At 39.5% G+C, this 16,173-nt stretch overlaps 1 protein-coding gene across 1 annotated transcript in view; it reads left to right on the top strand.

The window, feature by feature from the left end:
• The window catches only part of slc30a6 (solute carrier family 30 member 6), a 31,762-nt gene continuing 15,589 nt past the window's right edge, over positions 1–16,173 (top strand). Inside the window, exons 1-6 of the mRNA XM_066661624.1 lie at positions 1–256; positions 2,509–2,555; positions 4,230–4,316; positions 7,112–7,196; positions 15,458–15,500; positions 15,613–15,678. Of these exons, the coding sequence (XP_066517721.1) occupies positions 73–256; positions 2,509–2,555; positions 4,230–4,316; positions 7,112–7,196; positions 15,458–15,500; positions 15,613–15,678 (512 nt within the window). The 5' untranslated portion in view covers positions 1–72. The remainder of the gene's footprint in view (positions 257–2,508; positions 2,556–4,229; positions 4,317–7,111; positions 7,197–15,457; positions 15,501–15,612; positions 15,679–16,173) is intronic.

The raw sequence follows: 16,173 nt of genomic DNA, 5'->3' as shown, positions 1-16,173 counted from the left end.
ATTGTTGTGCCTCGTGTTTTCTGAGAGTAAAAACACAGCGAAAAAGAACAAGCGGAAGCTCCTGCTGTAAAGATGGCGATGGACAGTTTGTCCACGTCTCCAGCGGGTTTCTCGTTTCACAATGTTTCTGATTTTTACCCCAGGAAACTGGGCCCGAAGCCCGACGTGGTGCCCTCCGGAGTCACGGAGAGGAAAGTGGGAGCCGTGGACAAACCTGACATGGTGGCGGTGGATATTATTAACTTCAAGGACTCGGGTAACGTATGGAGAAGAGCAATAAACTGGCTACCTCGAAATGTCCGTTCCACCTTAAGTAGAGCAGCAGTTACACACCGGCTATCGAAAAAATAAACAGGTTCAGTTTAGTGATATGGTTGTGGACATCTATGGTTATGAGGCGGAAATAAGTTTTGTTTTAATGAATGTTCAGTTCCAATGTAAAAGCGGCTGGGTGGCTCCTCGGGTTTACTGATACATTCTGGTGAAACATTTAAGGTGGAAGGTAGCAGTAGATTAAGGTGTCAGTTTCTGTTTTGCTCTATTGTTATCTTATTTCAATTTTTACCACCAGAAGTTACATTTCTGACGCTTGTTACATTGTCGACGTCATCGTGTGTCCCCGAAATTTCCGTTAAACGGGGCAATAGTTATTTGAGGCGCACTGGGGCTGTACATCTGGTAGACGTTGGTCTGCTTATCGTTTGTGAACGTGTAGCCCACCTCAGCTTTGTAGAAACGTTAAGACCTAATGCTTAGATGTCAACCAGATTAACTCATTTATTTGTAAAGTTTAACTTCATTTCCTTCATTTTATTGACAGATTGAGACGTTGTAGTTTTGCTAGAAAATGTTTAATGAGGGGAAAAGGTCAGTCAGTACCATGGCTGAGTATTTTGTCTTTGAAATTCTTAAAAGGCAAATTCAGACAGCCAGGGTTTCTTTCGACACAAACCTATCCCTTCAAGCTGTAGGTGAGTGGCAGAGGGGTACGTGAAGACAGGCCCGGAGCAACTGCATATTTATATATTTATATCATGTATAGCGTTACGTGTAAAAGAGTTATAATTTTTGAGAAGATTATATTTGTAAATAACTAGATATTTAATTTGATAAACAGAGATGATTCCGTAGGCCTTTAAGTGATGTCTAGAGGGAGTCATTCATGTCGTATCATTGTTTATTTATTTCCTTCTTGAGTTATGTACAGTTCTCACATCAGGAAGCATACACACACACAGTGGATCATTCTCAGAGATCTGGTGATGTGGTGTGTTAGTGTGTGGGACTCACATGAGTGGATCAGACACAGCAGTGCTTCTGGAGTTTTTAAACCCAGGTTTCAGTGTCACAGCCCACTCTATTACGCACACCTACCTTGTTGGTCCTTCTCTAGGCCTTCATCAGTGCTCACTGGACACTGAGTGTCACTGCAGCCCTGAGAATGAGTCACCACTCAAATCATATCTGCTCTGTGGTGGTCTTGAACATTGAAGAACAGAGTGAAAGAGGGCAACATGTATGCAGAGCAACAGATTGACTACAATCTGTAATTGCAGAACAACCAAGTGCTCCTTTATTAACAGTGGAGCTGAGAGATAGGACATTGAGGACAATGACACAAGAAGGTTGTCATGAAGTTGTGACTGATCTGGGTTATATACGCTAATTAAAGGCGCTCTATATGATTCTGGAGAATGAATGTTGATATTTAAAAAGCAAAATAAACTCATTCCTTCCTTTGGTTCTGCTTCAGAAGCTCTGCTCCCCAGTTTCATGCCCATGCATTGCGTAAAGAACATGAACTTGCGCACCAAAAGAAACATGGCATCCTTCTCCATTTCTCCCATTTCCCCGTCGTTTGCATGAACGTGAATGTCCCGAAGTGTCCCTAAGTGTGGCCGACTGGGTGAGTGTTGATATCCTGTGATTGACGATGGACTGGTGCCCCCTCCTGAATTTATTTGGCCTCGTGCCCAGTGATTCCGCATACACTCTGCACGCAACATGACCGTGAAGAGGATGAATCGGTTCAAGAAAATGAATGAATGAATAAATTGTAGCTGAAAGAGAGAGTGGGAGAATCCAAGTCTCATGTCGTTCATCACCTGTGATGTTTTCGAACTCGAGTTGAACTTTGGTTGCCTTTGTTTCACAGTTGCCAAGGGCCACGGTGGAGTAGTGGAGATTAAACACCACCCTGCTTGATTCCAATTGGCAATCGCCATATTTCTTCTGTCTTTCACTCATTGCTAACTCCCATTTCACATCACCAATATTTGTCTGTCTTCTGTCACTGCGAATTCCTAGCTTTCATTAAAAATAACGCCCAGCTGTTGTCAAGGCATGTCACTGCTGGTATGAACACAGGTTAAAATGTACTTCTTTAAATACACACACAGTTAACAAACAAAAGTATTTGCTATATAATGAATAACAAATGCAGTTTATTCAATAGCCCTGGGTCTACATGTTGAATGATGTTAGCTGTTTTGTTGTTTTTTTTAACAGACACACCAGTACACAGGAAAAAGCAAGAAACGGACACCTATATTTTGGTGAGTTCATCACATTGTGGTGGCTTGTTGTAGGTTTGAAATAACGTATCCTGCAGGTTTAAATATACTACGTTTTGATGATGTTAACAAGAAGGGATTGAAAGTCATGGCATGGAAGTTATATTGTCTTCTGTCAAATATATTGGTTAAATGCACTGATAAATGCAAAGTAGTGACACACTGTCCCCACCGTCTGATTCTCTTTGTGCCTAAAGGTTAATATCTACTTCCACGTTCTCTCACACATTTCATCGTGCCACATTTGTCTCTTTGCCATGGGGGCATTTCTTTGTTGTTATGGAAATGAGACAAACAATGCAGCATAGCCTGGCCTCATCTACAGCACTCCTCACAACAGCCACTCCCACTTTGGTGCATTCTTGTAAGTTCAGACAGAGCTAAACTGAAGCAGGGTGCTGCTACCCTTTAAATATCACACATTCTGTGTTTAGCATGCCTCTGTCCTGTACCAGGAAAACATACAGTATTCATAGACTTTTTTATAATGGGTTAATAAGCCAGATGGTAAGGTCTTGCACAAATGTAATTACCTAGCCTGCATGTATTAGAAGGAATAGCTCAAGGCTGGCCTCAGGACTGAGAAAGAACCTATTGATTAGCACATATTGAGCTGTCGGTCTGTAACGTAGTTTAAGCGCTTAATGATCTGGCAGCAGTGGGTCACATTGAGGAATGTTTGAATGTCTTTAGTAGGAAACTTGATTCATGGAAGAGAAGATCATGCATATAAGCTGCAGTTTTTTCTAAGGACAATCAGGGGTCTTCTAAAGAAAAACAAACATATTTACTATTCGTAGTATGGTTACCGCTGGGCTACACTTTTATATATTATTTATATTATTATTATTATTATTATATATTACTTTTATATATATGTTTAAGTGCTTGAGGTGCAACCGGTTTAAAACAAACCTCTCTGAACATAGTGTTTATGATACACTCTACTCTTTAAACACAGTTTGATGGATTTTCATTAATGCCTTAAAAAGAAAGACACTTGTTTCTGCATTTAACTTATTCAGCTTATAGTTGTAAAATGAACTGGGAGTGCTTGTAGGGACACTCAAAAATCTGCAGTTTATTGTGGTCTCTGATGGGAATCGAGTACTTCTCTGCCAATCAAAATGTGTTAAACCTTAAAGTGGACATATTGTGCTTTGGTCAAATGACCACGAATAAGTGGGGCAGCTCTAAAATGGGTTGTTTAATTCAGCAGTTTGATGAGTGGTAGGAGCGCTAGATCCCCATTTTAGATCATTGTTTATATGTCCCCTTAAAAATGTTAATAATTATTTCTATGTTCTTGTAAATTGAAAGGCTTGAACTGAATTGGGTCTTGTGATTAAATGTATTGGAGCTTGTTTTTATGTGTCTGGCTTCTGCTCTACTTTAAATTTCATAGCGTTTGGCCCTCGTTGACTTTCAAAGTAATAATGAGATTTGACACTAGATGGTGGCATTGTGTAAGGTCTCCCTTGGAATGCCTGTTATTGACACGTGATTGACAGGTTGCTTGTTCCAGTTTTTTTGGCAGAGTGTAAAGAGGATCTCATTATATGTTTTTTCATATTAGTGATAGTTTCAGTGTAATTAGGTGTACAACAAAACTACTGTTATTTATTATCAATCTTTTTTGCTTGTTTATTTGCACAGGGCACTATTCACCCCTTTCGCAAGACGCACAAGTCCTTCTTTGGAAAATTTGCTCAAGAGTTCAATCTAGTTGTTTCGGACCGAAGGGTAAGTTCCTCGTGTGTCACACCCTCTCAGCTAACCTCGTAAGTCATTTGTGTTTGTGGGACATTAGGCTATTAATTGTTTTGGGTTTATGGTTTAAGAGGTTTACTTATCCAGCAATAAAACCACACCAAAGGCTAACTGCTGGACTTAATCCTTCAAACCTCAGGCTATTTTCCTGGAAGTCATCAAAGTGCTTTAGCTAAATCGCCATATCTCGAGTGGCTTTTTTTTGAGACTTTGTTGCCAACAGGTTTTGACCCTGGTGGGTCGATGATTTACTCAGCGAGGTTTTAGGTAGCGGTGGCACACTGGATTAGATCACGGTTTGCTGGAGTGGGGGTTTGGTTCTAATCTACTTTTGCTCAACACCAGGGTCCTGCTTTACAAACAAACCAGGATTGGATTACACCTCATAGATTAGGGAGCACACAGAGTTCAAGGTGGGATCTTGAAATTTATTTTTTTTGCGAGGGTTTAGAAAGAGGTCAGGGTCTTTGGGCTTGTATGTTGTAAGTAACAAAAGGCCATACTAAGCAACTATAAAAGTATTAATTTACAAATTAATTTGCTGGTTAATTTATTTGCTCCCTATCTCTAGATACTAAGTAGCTCTCAACTCCTGCTCAAACACAAAATACAAGCTTTGATTCATGTGGCTAATAAACTACAAAAAACAAACATAAAAATATATACACAAGATTTGAATTTCAATTTCACAATGTATGAATTTGAAAGCAGCTGATGTGTCATCGTCATGTAATAAACAGACTAACATATATAAGTCTGTTATATATAAAAATAACAATGTTATTTTGGATCTTAACTCTTGTTTAGCTCACACTAGACTGGATATCAAAACTTCTCATGGACACAAAAATGACTGACTCCTGTTCCCTCTACCAGCTTCATTTGCCTCATCCACTCATCATTGTGGTTGGAAACCACTGGGAGCACAAGCCTGGTTTTCCAATGACCTATCCAGGGCTAAGCAGCTTTAGGATAAACGATGCACCAGCAAATGGTCCATCTGCCAGACTGGTATTGTGTGGGATGCCCTATAGTGAGTCGTCCCAGCAGATATAGGAGGTCTTTAGAGAAAGTGTTGAAGGATATTCAGAATTCAAAAGTGCTGGGTGGGTTATATGACTGGGGTCTGTATGTAAAGGTTAATAATAAAGAGAAGGAATATGTTGTGTATGAGACGCTATGAGCTTATCTCACTGCTCCGTTAGGTCAAAGTACACTCACTCGTATGTTCAGTTCAGAAATCCAGTTAACAGAATGCTCTTGTGTTTTTCTTTCTAATCTTTATTTTCTGAGACTGTATCGTATTGTTCATAACTACAAATGTGTCATGAGTCTTGTGTCAGGACTCGCAACACATTTATAGTAATAGCCAGTGAGCCAATACTAAAGCCTGTTGACTTGAAGGTAGTGCGCTAGAGCGAAGCACAGCTACATAAAGTCGCAGTCATTCTGTGCTAATTCAGTCTGGATTTGTTGCAGGATTAGATTGCAGTCACTAAATTTTGATCTAGAATTTTCTGCTGATAACAACCTGATACTCAGCAATACGTAGAAAAATGTATGTTTTTAAGATTGCTTTCCCGAACTCATAGATGATATCATATTCTGTTTTATTCCTTTTTTCCCAGTTGTTTTAGTGTTTTTATTATTACTCATTCTGCTCTCTTTGGGTTTGTTTAATTGTTTGTATGTAATTCTACTTTACTTTTCCTTGTAAAGGGTCCTTGTGTGTTCTGAAAGGTGCTTATTAATAAAATTGTATTATTATTATTATTATTATTAGCCATCTCTAGAGAAATAGAGATACGATTTTAAAATACCAGATAAGACGCTGTAAGGACTGCCCATTTTTACAAGCAGACGTTTGATGAAGTGCATCCTAACTTAGTAAAAACCAGATAGGAATTCACAGGGCGTACTTTGTAGATACATATTGTGTTCCTACAAGAGCAAAATTAATCTACTTAGAAAGAAAACTAGGATTTAGATTCCCTGGGGTTTTCACACACTCAAGCTCTTCATTGAGGTCATTTCAAACAACTAGTGTGCAATTCTTCTGCTGTCCGTTTGGGGTCAGTCTTTTAATTCTGCATCCATTTCTCCCTGAGGAGGAGTAGTAGGGGGTGTAGGGGGTGGGAGGAGAGCTTATGTCGGGCAACGGGCTGTCTCTCTGTTTACACACAGAGACACACAGTCAAACACTCGCAGACACTGCCACAGGCCCACACACACACACACACTTCAGCTCCCATCTCTATCCGCGGCTGGGCATGTCACATAGTGCCCTATTGCTGTCATAACAACACAAAGCCCTATAATTGTGTATTTCACAGCAGTAAGAGGAATGTGGCTGACTGTGATTTGAAGTGACAGCCTGGGGATTGGTTCGAGATCATTAGGGAGTCCCCTCCTCAACCTTTATGCATTTGAATGTTTAGCGATAGCCCCTTTTTCCAGAGAGTGCCAAGGTGAACCACTGGTGAGCTGCTGCTGTAAGACTCCTGCATCTGGCAGCCTGCACTCTTTAAAGCAGAGGTGACACCTACTGTAAGGAACCTGTCAGTGGATGGCTTAGTAAAGAACACTTTTTGATTATGAAGAACTTCTCTTGAATAACCTCCGCATAAAATAAAGGTTCTGTATTTGTCCTGTGCTGTTTTAACAAAAAAAATATATGAAAAGGTTCTGATGTAGATGTCTTTGCCTCTTCCTAATAATCAAGATTTTAAGCATGAGAAATCCCTGTGTATTACTTCCTTGTGTTGCAGTCATGGAAGATCTTGCTTTTTGGGGTGTTGAATGTGATTTGCACAGCCTGCCTGCTCATGTGGTGCAACTCCACAAACAGTATGGGTAAGTACAGAACAATACACTTGTAGTAAGGCATCATCATGTGTCAGCAGATTGCTATTGGCCTCAAATATTAGAAGCCTTCAAGAAATATTTTCCCTTTCTTGCAACCTATTGCTTGTCACATTTCTACATGGTTGACTACCATTCACGGTAATATTGCCCTAAAACAAAAAACGGATAAAAAGATAAAAAAAAAACTGGTGGCTTGTGTTTATGACTTTGTTTGTTTATTAATTTATTTATTTATTTTACAATTATTGATCCCAGTTCTGGGCGGCATGGTGGTGCAGCAGATAGTGTCGCAGTCACACAGCTCCAGGGACCTGGAGGTTGTGGCTTCGATTCCAGCTCCAGGTGACTGTCTGTGAGGAGTTGGTGTGTTCTCCCTGTGTCCGCGTGGGTTTCCTCCGGGTGCTCCGGTTTCCTCCCACAGTCCAAAAACACGTTAGGTGGATTGGCGACTCAAAAGTGTCCGTAGGTGTGAGTGTGTGTGTGAGTGAATGAATGTGTGTGTGTGTGTGTGTCTGTGTTGCCCTGTGAAGGACTGGCGCCCCCTCCAGGGTGTATTCCCGCCTTGCGCCCAATGATTCCAAGTAGGCTCTGGACCCACCGCGACCCTGAACTGGATAAGGGTTACAGATAATGAATGAATGAATGATCTCAGTTCTAATCAGATTCTTACTTCTAGTGATATCCCAATCTACTGCACTTCAGTAGAATTATGTTATTCCAGCTTTGCTGAGGCATATTCTACATAACTAGAAAAGAGTGAATTTAAATGTTGCATGCTCTCTCATTATTTGCCCAAATGAAGCATGAGATTTAGGATGTGGAAACGTGATTCGTAACCCCGTCTTTGGTAGATTAAATCTGTTTAGCCTCGCTTGATTGTTTTGAATGATGATCATGGCGGGGATTCAGTGGTAAAACCATTTGGGTTCAATCTTTCTGCATACCAGCTACCAGGGAAAGGTGTGTGCGTAAGTAAAAGTGTAAAATAAAGAGACTGCAGAAACCGCCACCGGTGTGTCATAGACAGGAAATGGAGGATGCTCATGTATCGAGCTGTCCGGGCGAAAGGCGATCTCAATGTCAATACTTACAAGCCACGCTCCTTCCTGCAGACAGAGGACAAAGGATCCAGAGGACAGGAAAGTGTTGGTACACTTCCCATATGGTGTTTATACACATCGAAATGAATCGCTAATATTTATGGCTTTGAGGGAAAGATACTCTTTCCCTCGTCACAGACCCAGTTGCAGCAACAGGGCGAAAAGGCAACGTATGACTTTACACCTGCTGCTGTCTTTCAGGCATGAATTATCTACGTGTGAACAGAAACCTAACAACACTTACTTTTAAATATTTAGTTAAAAACAGCACTGTTAAGAAATCATAGTTCACAACTGATTCAGTCACATGGTGATATCTATTTACATCAGTACTGAAAGTGAATATTTTAATTTGTAATACGGACTGCGTTTACTAAACACCAGCCAAAACAAATAAATTGTGTTTTTATTGCATAGACATAAAGAAATAAATGAACCTATATTTAATTTCCAAAAACGTTCCTTATGGTAATACTAGTTTATTATAACAACTATATTACACCTGATACTGTGTATTTTTTAATTGTCAGTTAAGGGGAAATAGTTAAGGATAGTCTCCAGCAGTTTGGCCGAGTAGTCCTCTGTCTGTTGTATTGTAGTCATACTCTATCTAATATAATAAGACAGTAGATTTCTTTTCAGCTCTGTACCAGAACTGGTCAGCACTTGCTCCAATGCAGCTTGTGGATTGTGCCTATATTTTCAGTGCGGTTTTAACACAGTGCCAGCATTGAGCGCGTCTCTGTGACAGCTTGGCAAATTAGATCTCTTCCACATCTCTGGAGGTTTCCAGTCATTGCATAAAGACCCTGATGTGCTACAGTGCTGCACATTTGACTTCTGCATCATTTGGCCCTGCTCTCTCTCGCCTGCACTGAATACGCTGTCCCAAACCACAACACACACACACACACACCAGTCTTAACACAAAAATCAGAAAACTGATTAAAATACACAAGGGAAGTTGTTTTTCTGAATAGAGATTGATCAGGTATCAGGAGATTGTCTCTATTAAGGGTTATTGTTTGGGGGCTCTTAGTAGAAAATGGTGGATCAATGGTGGATGGTGAAGGGAACAAACGAACCTGATTTAAATCTCATAACAAACCTTACCTCAACCAGCACATGATCAAATTGTTTGATGTCATGTTGTTATTTTTTTCTTTCTGTTGGGTGTCGTAATGTCTGAGTAGTTGAAGAGCAATATATTGGATCTTAAGGGTGCTGCTGATTTTTATTTTGGTTTTTCAAAAGATCTGTTTAATCAAATAATGTAATCCAAATAACTAATGTAACCAAATATCGAGTTGTTTGATTTGTAGTGTTTCATTGTAGAGAAATTTACAGAATTGTTCACAGCAGAGGTGAGAGAATCAAATTTGACATGAAAATATTAGCTAATGTAAAGGCCTGCCTGTCACAATAATTACATTATTGACTTACTGTACAATGTAGGGACACTCCCTCATTACATTTTGCTGACCTCAACACCGCACATTGTGTTTACTTGCCAGTTTGTTTGAATAAGCATTAACATCAACAATGTTTCTAACCACTTGCTCTTTTCTCTGGTCTCTCTGTTCTGGGGACGTTATGTCAGTTTGTTTGAAAACAGTTTCATTTTATTTATATTGTTATTTTAGGATATTTAAAATTTATTCAATGTTGGAGTATTTAATAACTCTTTTGGCCGAAATTGCGTTGCACTTTAAAGTGGTGTAATTGCATTATTATACTGTTATATAGTCATTATATTGGTGGCTTTAAATTATGATAATATTATTTATTGCTATTATTTCTGGGACAATATCGACCATAAAAATGGCTATTGTGACAGACCTACTGATATACTACCTGATGCCACTGATAGTTTTATTAAAGTTTTGAGAAGCCCCAAAGGATTATTCATCATTATTTACTAATGAGTTTTCATTTATGAGCTTAGAATACCAATATAGCTTATTTAATATTAACAGCAGTAATAGAAATGATTGAAATTTGGCTTCTGTGTATCACATTTATTTAAAAACCTGGCATGAGTTTAGGGTTCAGAAGAAAAAAAAACAGTTCAAATACTATGATAAAGTGATATTGGGTAAATATGGGGATATTCTCTCCAGTCTTTAATTGATTAGAAACATTCAGATCTATTGTGCATATGGGTACAGCCAGGCTTCCCCTTCCAAGAAGGGAAGGGAAGCTCAAGAAGGGTAGCATTTATTCTCATATTCATGCTTTATTGTGGGTGAGTGTGACATCATGTCACGTTGGAAGAAAGGCACTTGACCTGGCACTCAACCATAAAGGTCAATTTAAGGTCATCTTGATGTGCACACAGTGATTAGCAAACTTCCCCATCAAGGGTTTCCAATTCAGCGAGCCTGTACTAAACCCATATAGCCTGTTTTCTTTTCTTAGACCTCTTTCAGTGTTTTTCACTATGGGATGCCCCTGCATGTTTGCCCGTGTGTGTTGGATTATATATGTTTGTGTGTGTCTGCAAGTGTAAGTGATCCCCAAGGCACTTCAGAGACTGTAAAATGTAAAACAGATGAGTCTACAGGACGCTGCTTGCTTTAGTCAGCTCGCTCAGATCAAATTCTGCATCGGAAGACAGTGTTAGGTTACAAGCTGTTGAAAATGTACGCACTTTAATTCGATATGCACATTCTTCTTTTGTCAACACTTCTTTTAGCCAGATCGATGTGGCACACCAACCCAGACAAAAGAGAATGTATACTGTAGGTTCTTGAAAACACAGAATTGATACAGATTTTCTGTCACTGACCTTTTTTTTCTGCTTTCCTGTCAATACTGGACAAATGTTGGTGGTCTGTTGAACAGCTAAAGCCTCCTTATATGGAATGAAAGCAATGAGGGCAGTTCAATAAATTGTCAACAATGTCAGAGAGAGCTGGAGATGGTTACTTCACTTGACAACAGTTATGAACCTGCAGGCTGCAGATACTTCACTCAGGCCTAATCTGCATGCATCTACATACATGTTTTTCCTTTATTTTCACCAAAAAAAGCACACAACAACAGCATTTCCAAAGATTTCTCTAATCAGAGGAATATTAGGGGACTCTCAAAAGCGCAGCAGGTGGCTCAACTATTTGCACGTGTCTGTGCTGAATAGTAATTTTAATCCCTTATTTCCTTTTTTGTTTTTTGCAGATTTTTTTTGTTAGATTTGCGTTGTAAGCCTGTTTTACTTTGCTTTTTTCTGCAAGAATATTACACTTCCTTTTCACCCTTTTTAGTGGCCAAAATTTTGGTTTTTGAAACTTGACCAAATGCCAAATGCTTGATTTTGTTTGTAAGAGATTGTACAGTGTCATCATTGTCATGATGCCCCCACCCCCTTTTTATTACTTTGAATTTTCTGTGTGATGAATTTTTAAAGTGTTTAAAGTTAGTGTTATAGTTTGTGAGTGTATTGGAGTAGGTCCCCTGGCATTTCTGCATGTGTATCTGCTCTCTTTGTTTTTAGTAGAAAGCAGCAGCTGCCCCCAAAAGGCCATAGTCTAAAGATGGGCTGTGCTCAGCTTTGGGGAAGCCAAGCGAAAGGAGGTCAAGTGCTTGTTTTGAAGGCACAATAACACTTTTTCTCCTCCTTGTGTATGTTGTGAATCTTTTTGGCTTCACAATTCAGGTCTTTTTCATTTCTTCTCTTGCTCATTGTAAACGGAATTGGATGTGTTTAACTAAATACTAATAGGCGGGCCGTGGTCTGGCTCCGGACCCAGGCGTTGTCCAGTGCGGATCAAAAAGGGATAAACTATTGAAAATGATTTAGTGTTTATTTTAAGCAGCGAAGATTTCTTGTCGTTATTGGTACGGCTTTGTGGTGCAATAAACTCATAGACTAATCGTGTGCGTTGTAAGACCACCAAAGGTGCTTCCCAGCCAATCAGATCTGTACAGATTCTGAAGTGGTGCTCGCACACATGCGAAGTGAGAAGCAGCAATCGGAGAATAATTTCAGTCAGAGAAAGGCTAATTCAGGTGGTGTGCTCCAAAACAAAAAAGTGGACAGCGAAAACTGCTTCATCAACTAGACTGAGGCATATATGTTTTTTCTTCCCACAAGCAGTTCCAAACCAACATGTCTCATATGTCCTGAGAGCATGGCACTAATTAAAAGCAGCAACATGAAGTGCCACTAAGAAACAATATAATCACAGATCTTTTTAGTAAACATATCCACTTAAATCTGAACTGAGTGCACAAAAAATTCTATTTGTAAAAAAATGAAATAAATGTAAATGATTAATCGAATACTAACAGCTAGAAACAAACAAGGAGTTTTTGTAAAAGCTTTTCCAAAACTTAGCATCTGTTGAATGCGTTTACGTTATTTTGCCTCAAGTTAGTTAACAGAATGACTTTGTTACTGTCGGAGACCTCCCTTCATTTATTTATTATTTCCTTGTTCCTACAGAATCTATCGTTTAGTTATTCATATAGAATTTTTCTGTAAGAGGGTAATATATTGGCAATATTATGGCAAAAGTAGTTCCCATAAATATCAATTTATAATATATAATTACTCAGTAGTTGCACCTGTAACTAACTAACTAAATTATTTATTTGGGATACTTCTGCTGAAATGAACTGTTTTTTATCCTGTCAAATACTCATTCACTTGTTTCGCCATCATTGCCTACCTGTTTTGTCTTTAACTGATCAGTTACAGTGTGGCGTACAGAGAGTTATTGCATCTCACATCAGCTGGTAACATCAGTTCTTACTCATCTGTGCTTACGTGAACTGGGAACTCAACCCTAGTCATCTACAAACATGGCAAAGCTTTTACCCAATACATCAACCGCACTTAGTTACTTTCATTATTTTAATGTTTAATATCCTACTGGCTCTCATCTTAATATATTTCATTACTTCTTTTAAATATTTTGAACTACTGCTTTGCTCCTTGTGACTATGGATAAATATCACCTCAGAAATGCTTCTAAAATAGAGTAACTTTTTTGACAGGAAGCGAAATAAATGAAGGATGGTCTCTGCATATTTTAAAACATCCTCAGGGTTTATTTTGGCTGAATTGAAATAGGACAACAAGTAAGTGGTGGTTGTCTTGTGGAAGTGAGCTCCTGAGGGCGCAAGACATTGATACAAGCTCCTGTGAGATTTGTCCACCCTCTTCTATTCATTACTGACAACCTACTTAAAGTCTAGTGTTCCCCCCATCTGTGGCTTTGTGTTACACAACCCTATTAATTATTGTTTAAAACCAGCCTCTAATGCTCTTACCATTTTAGGGAAGTCTTCACCCTCATTTGTTAAGTGTCATCAGTTATTGTACACAGCAGTTGCCAGCGGTTATAGAAAGCTCCCTCAATTCTAATGATGAATATTGACTACAATAATGGTCTGAGGTATGGACAATATTTGGGTCCTACTGTAGAATGGTCAGTGGGTTTTCAAATGAGTATCTAGTTAGCTAGAACCAGTGCAGTAGTTGAGTTGATAGGTCTTAAATATTCAAATTGCATCAAATTAAACTAAAACTTGTAGAACTCCAGCTTCAGCAAATACCAAATGGGCTTTACTAACAACAGAATTCTGGGTCTCTGTTGAAACGTTAGATGATGTTATAGCTGCTCTGATACAGCACTGTGCTGAGACATTGCTCTAACAGCAGCAGCATCTGCAAACGGCCAGGTCTCAGCTTACCCCCCCGAGCAGCTAGTGTCAGCAGGGCTTGGCCAGGCCTCTTCCACCCCCTCCCAATGTCTTCCTTCCACGTTCTCCCATTTCCCTCGCCAGGTGTTACCGTGTAGTCAGTCAATAAGGCTTTTGGTTTACATATGGGCCGATCTATTGTTATTTTAATATGCCGCGTCGACAGACACCCGAGCTGGCCCTCGCTCGATACCGTGTTGCAGAACTCAATGACAGCCGAGTGCTGTAGTTTGCAAATCCTCTCTTACCGAAAGTACCCAGCCTGCTGCCCGCCACGCGGTTTCTGAGACCACTCTGTCCTCAGCCGAATGGGGGCTGAAACCGATACCCGCCCCGGGCCACCACTACTAACGGCTGGGTCTAGGGCTCCTTAACTTTATGCTTATGCTTTGAATAACCACGCAGCACTTAATGCCTTTTAATGGAGATCCACTCCCTCGGGGATGGAAGGGAGAGGACCGCCAGGGCAGAGAGCATGGCTGATTGGCCGTGTTTGGTGCTCAGGCCTGCAGACGTTTATTAAATATTCAGTTCCAGGGACCGGCTTCGTTTACCACCACTGTGCCTCCTCCTTTTATCTCCATTGATCAGCTCTGTAAACATACACAAGTGACCTTAATCTGCTCACAATATGCTACAAGGATTTGGTTCTTCTCCACTGAGATTTGCCACTCACTCTCTCTCTCTGACTGTTCCATATTAGACCCCACTTCTCCCCTCCTCAATGTAAAGAAAATTTTACTATAGCTGAAAAATATTAGCTGAGACACAATTTTTGGATTTGATACTAATTATTTCTGAGGTAAATATTTTTTTTGTGTGTGGAAAACACAATTTTTCTAGTTAAATTGTATTGTTTTTTTTTTTAATAAATATGTCTAATGTACAATCTCTGCAGTACCCCTTAGGTTCAGCTCTGCTATAGACGCAGATGACATATGTACTGGTTATAATGATGCGTTACAATATGCTGCCCTCTGGATGACACCCTCCTTGTGCCTCAGTAATAATCAAATCAAATTTATTTATATAGTGCTTTTTACAACTGATGTGATGCTTCACAGAATTCCAATAAAGACAAAGTACTCAAATATACTGGATTATATGGGTCTAGGTCCGTGTCCAATCGCCAGGGGTTCCACATTATGGAAGCTAAACAGATAATGCAGCAGAGCCCCACTACATCTGCAGCACTTTTTTTGCAGGTTCCTTTCCCACTATAGAGAATACACTCAGTTCCTCTAGGCTGAGTCAAAGCTGTCAGCTCTATGATTACGTCACCTCAGATTTGTGTGAAGTGCACATGAATCAGTTAGCAAATGAATACCTCACTGATGCAGTATTCCGGGTGGTTGTTATTGCAATGCCAAATTGATTCTTGTCTGATACATATTATTCCTGCTGTACTTTAATAATGTAGCACAATTTCTCTTTCTGTTTCAGCATTAACAGCTTACACATACCTTACCGTCTTTGATCTCTTCAGGTAGTTGCCTTTAATATTTGCTACTTTTTTAAGCGTTTAATTTGAGACTAATTTGTAAGTTAAGTGTCAAGTTCTCATTGTGCTGTTTATGTGCTTGACCTGTGTGTTACAGTTTGATCACCTGCCTGCTAAGTTCCTGGGTGACCATGAAGAAACCAAGTCAGACCTTTTCATTTGGGTAAGTGCAGTAAAGAATGGTACAATCATTTGTTTTCTTGAAATTATTCTCAAGTCCCTGTTAAGGCGACATTCATGATTGTAAATAATAAAATGTTTTTATAAAATTCAGAAGATCACCTTCCACCTCACCATTTTCTAGCTCTCCAGCCTGTTTACGTGCTTAAAACTGCAATAATGTGTTTGTGAAGCACCGCTGTCGGTAAAGGAGTAAATAAACAAGCTGTCTCAGTCCGGAATGCTAGGCTTACTCTCTCTCTCTGCTCATGGCACAGAATAGGCATCTGTTGTTCTTTTAGACAGTGGAGAGATTTCCAAACATTCAAAAGCACAAACCGAGATGAGGGTATCGTTCTATTGCGCCTCCATATGTGTTCGTAATATTGACTTGTTTTTGCTACTGATTAATTAATGTGGAAATATCTCCAAATTCAGCTAATGGCTAACTGCATTGTCAAAAGTGATACAAAACTAACTGAGTTACAAATGAGTTTCT

The sequence above is a fragment of the Hoplias malabaricus genome, chromosome 2 (assembly GCF_029633855.1).
Source record: "Hoplias malabaricus isolate fHopMal1 chromosome 2, fHopMal1.hap1, whole genome shotgun sequence".
NCBI lineage: Eukaryota > Metazoa > Chordata > Actinopteri > Characiformes > Erythrinidae > Hoplias > Hoplias malabaricus.
The sequence above is the reverse complement of the archived record's forward strand: the minus strand, read 5'-3'. Positions and strand labels throughout refer to the sequence as shown.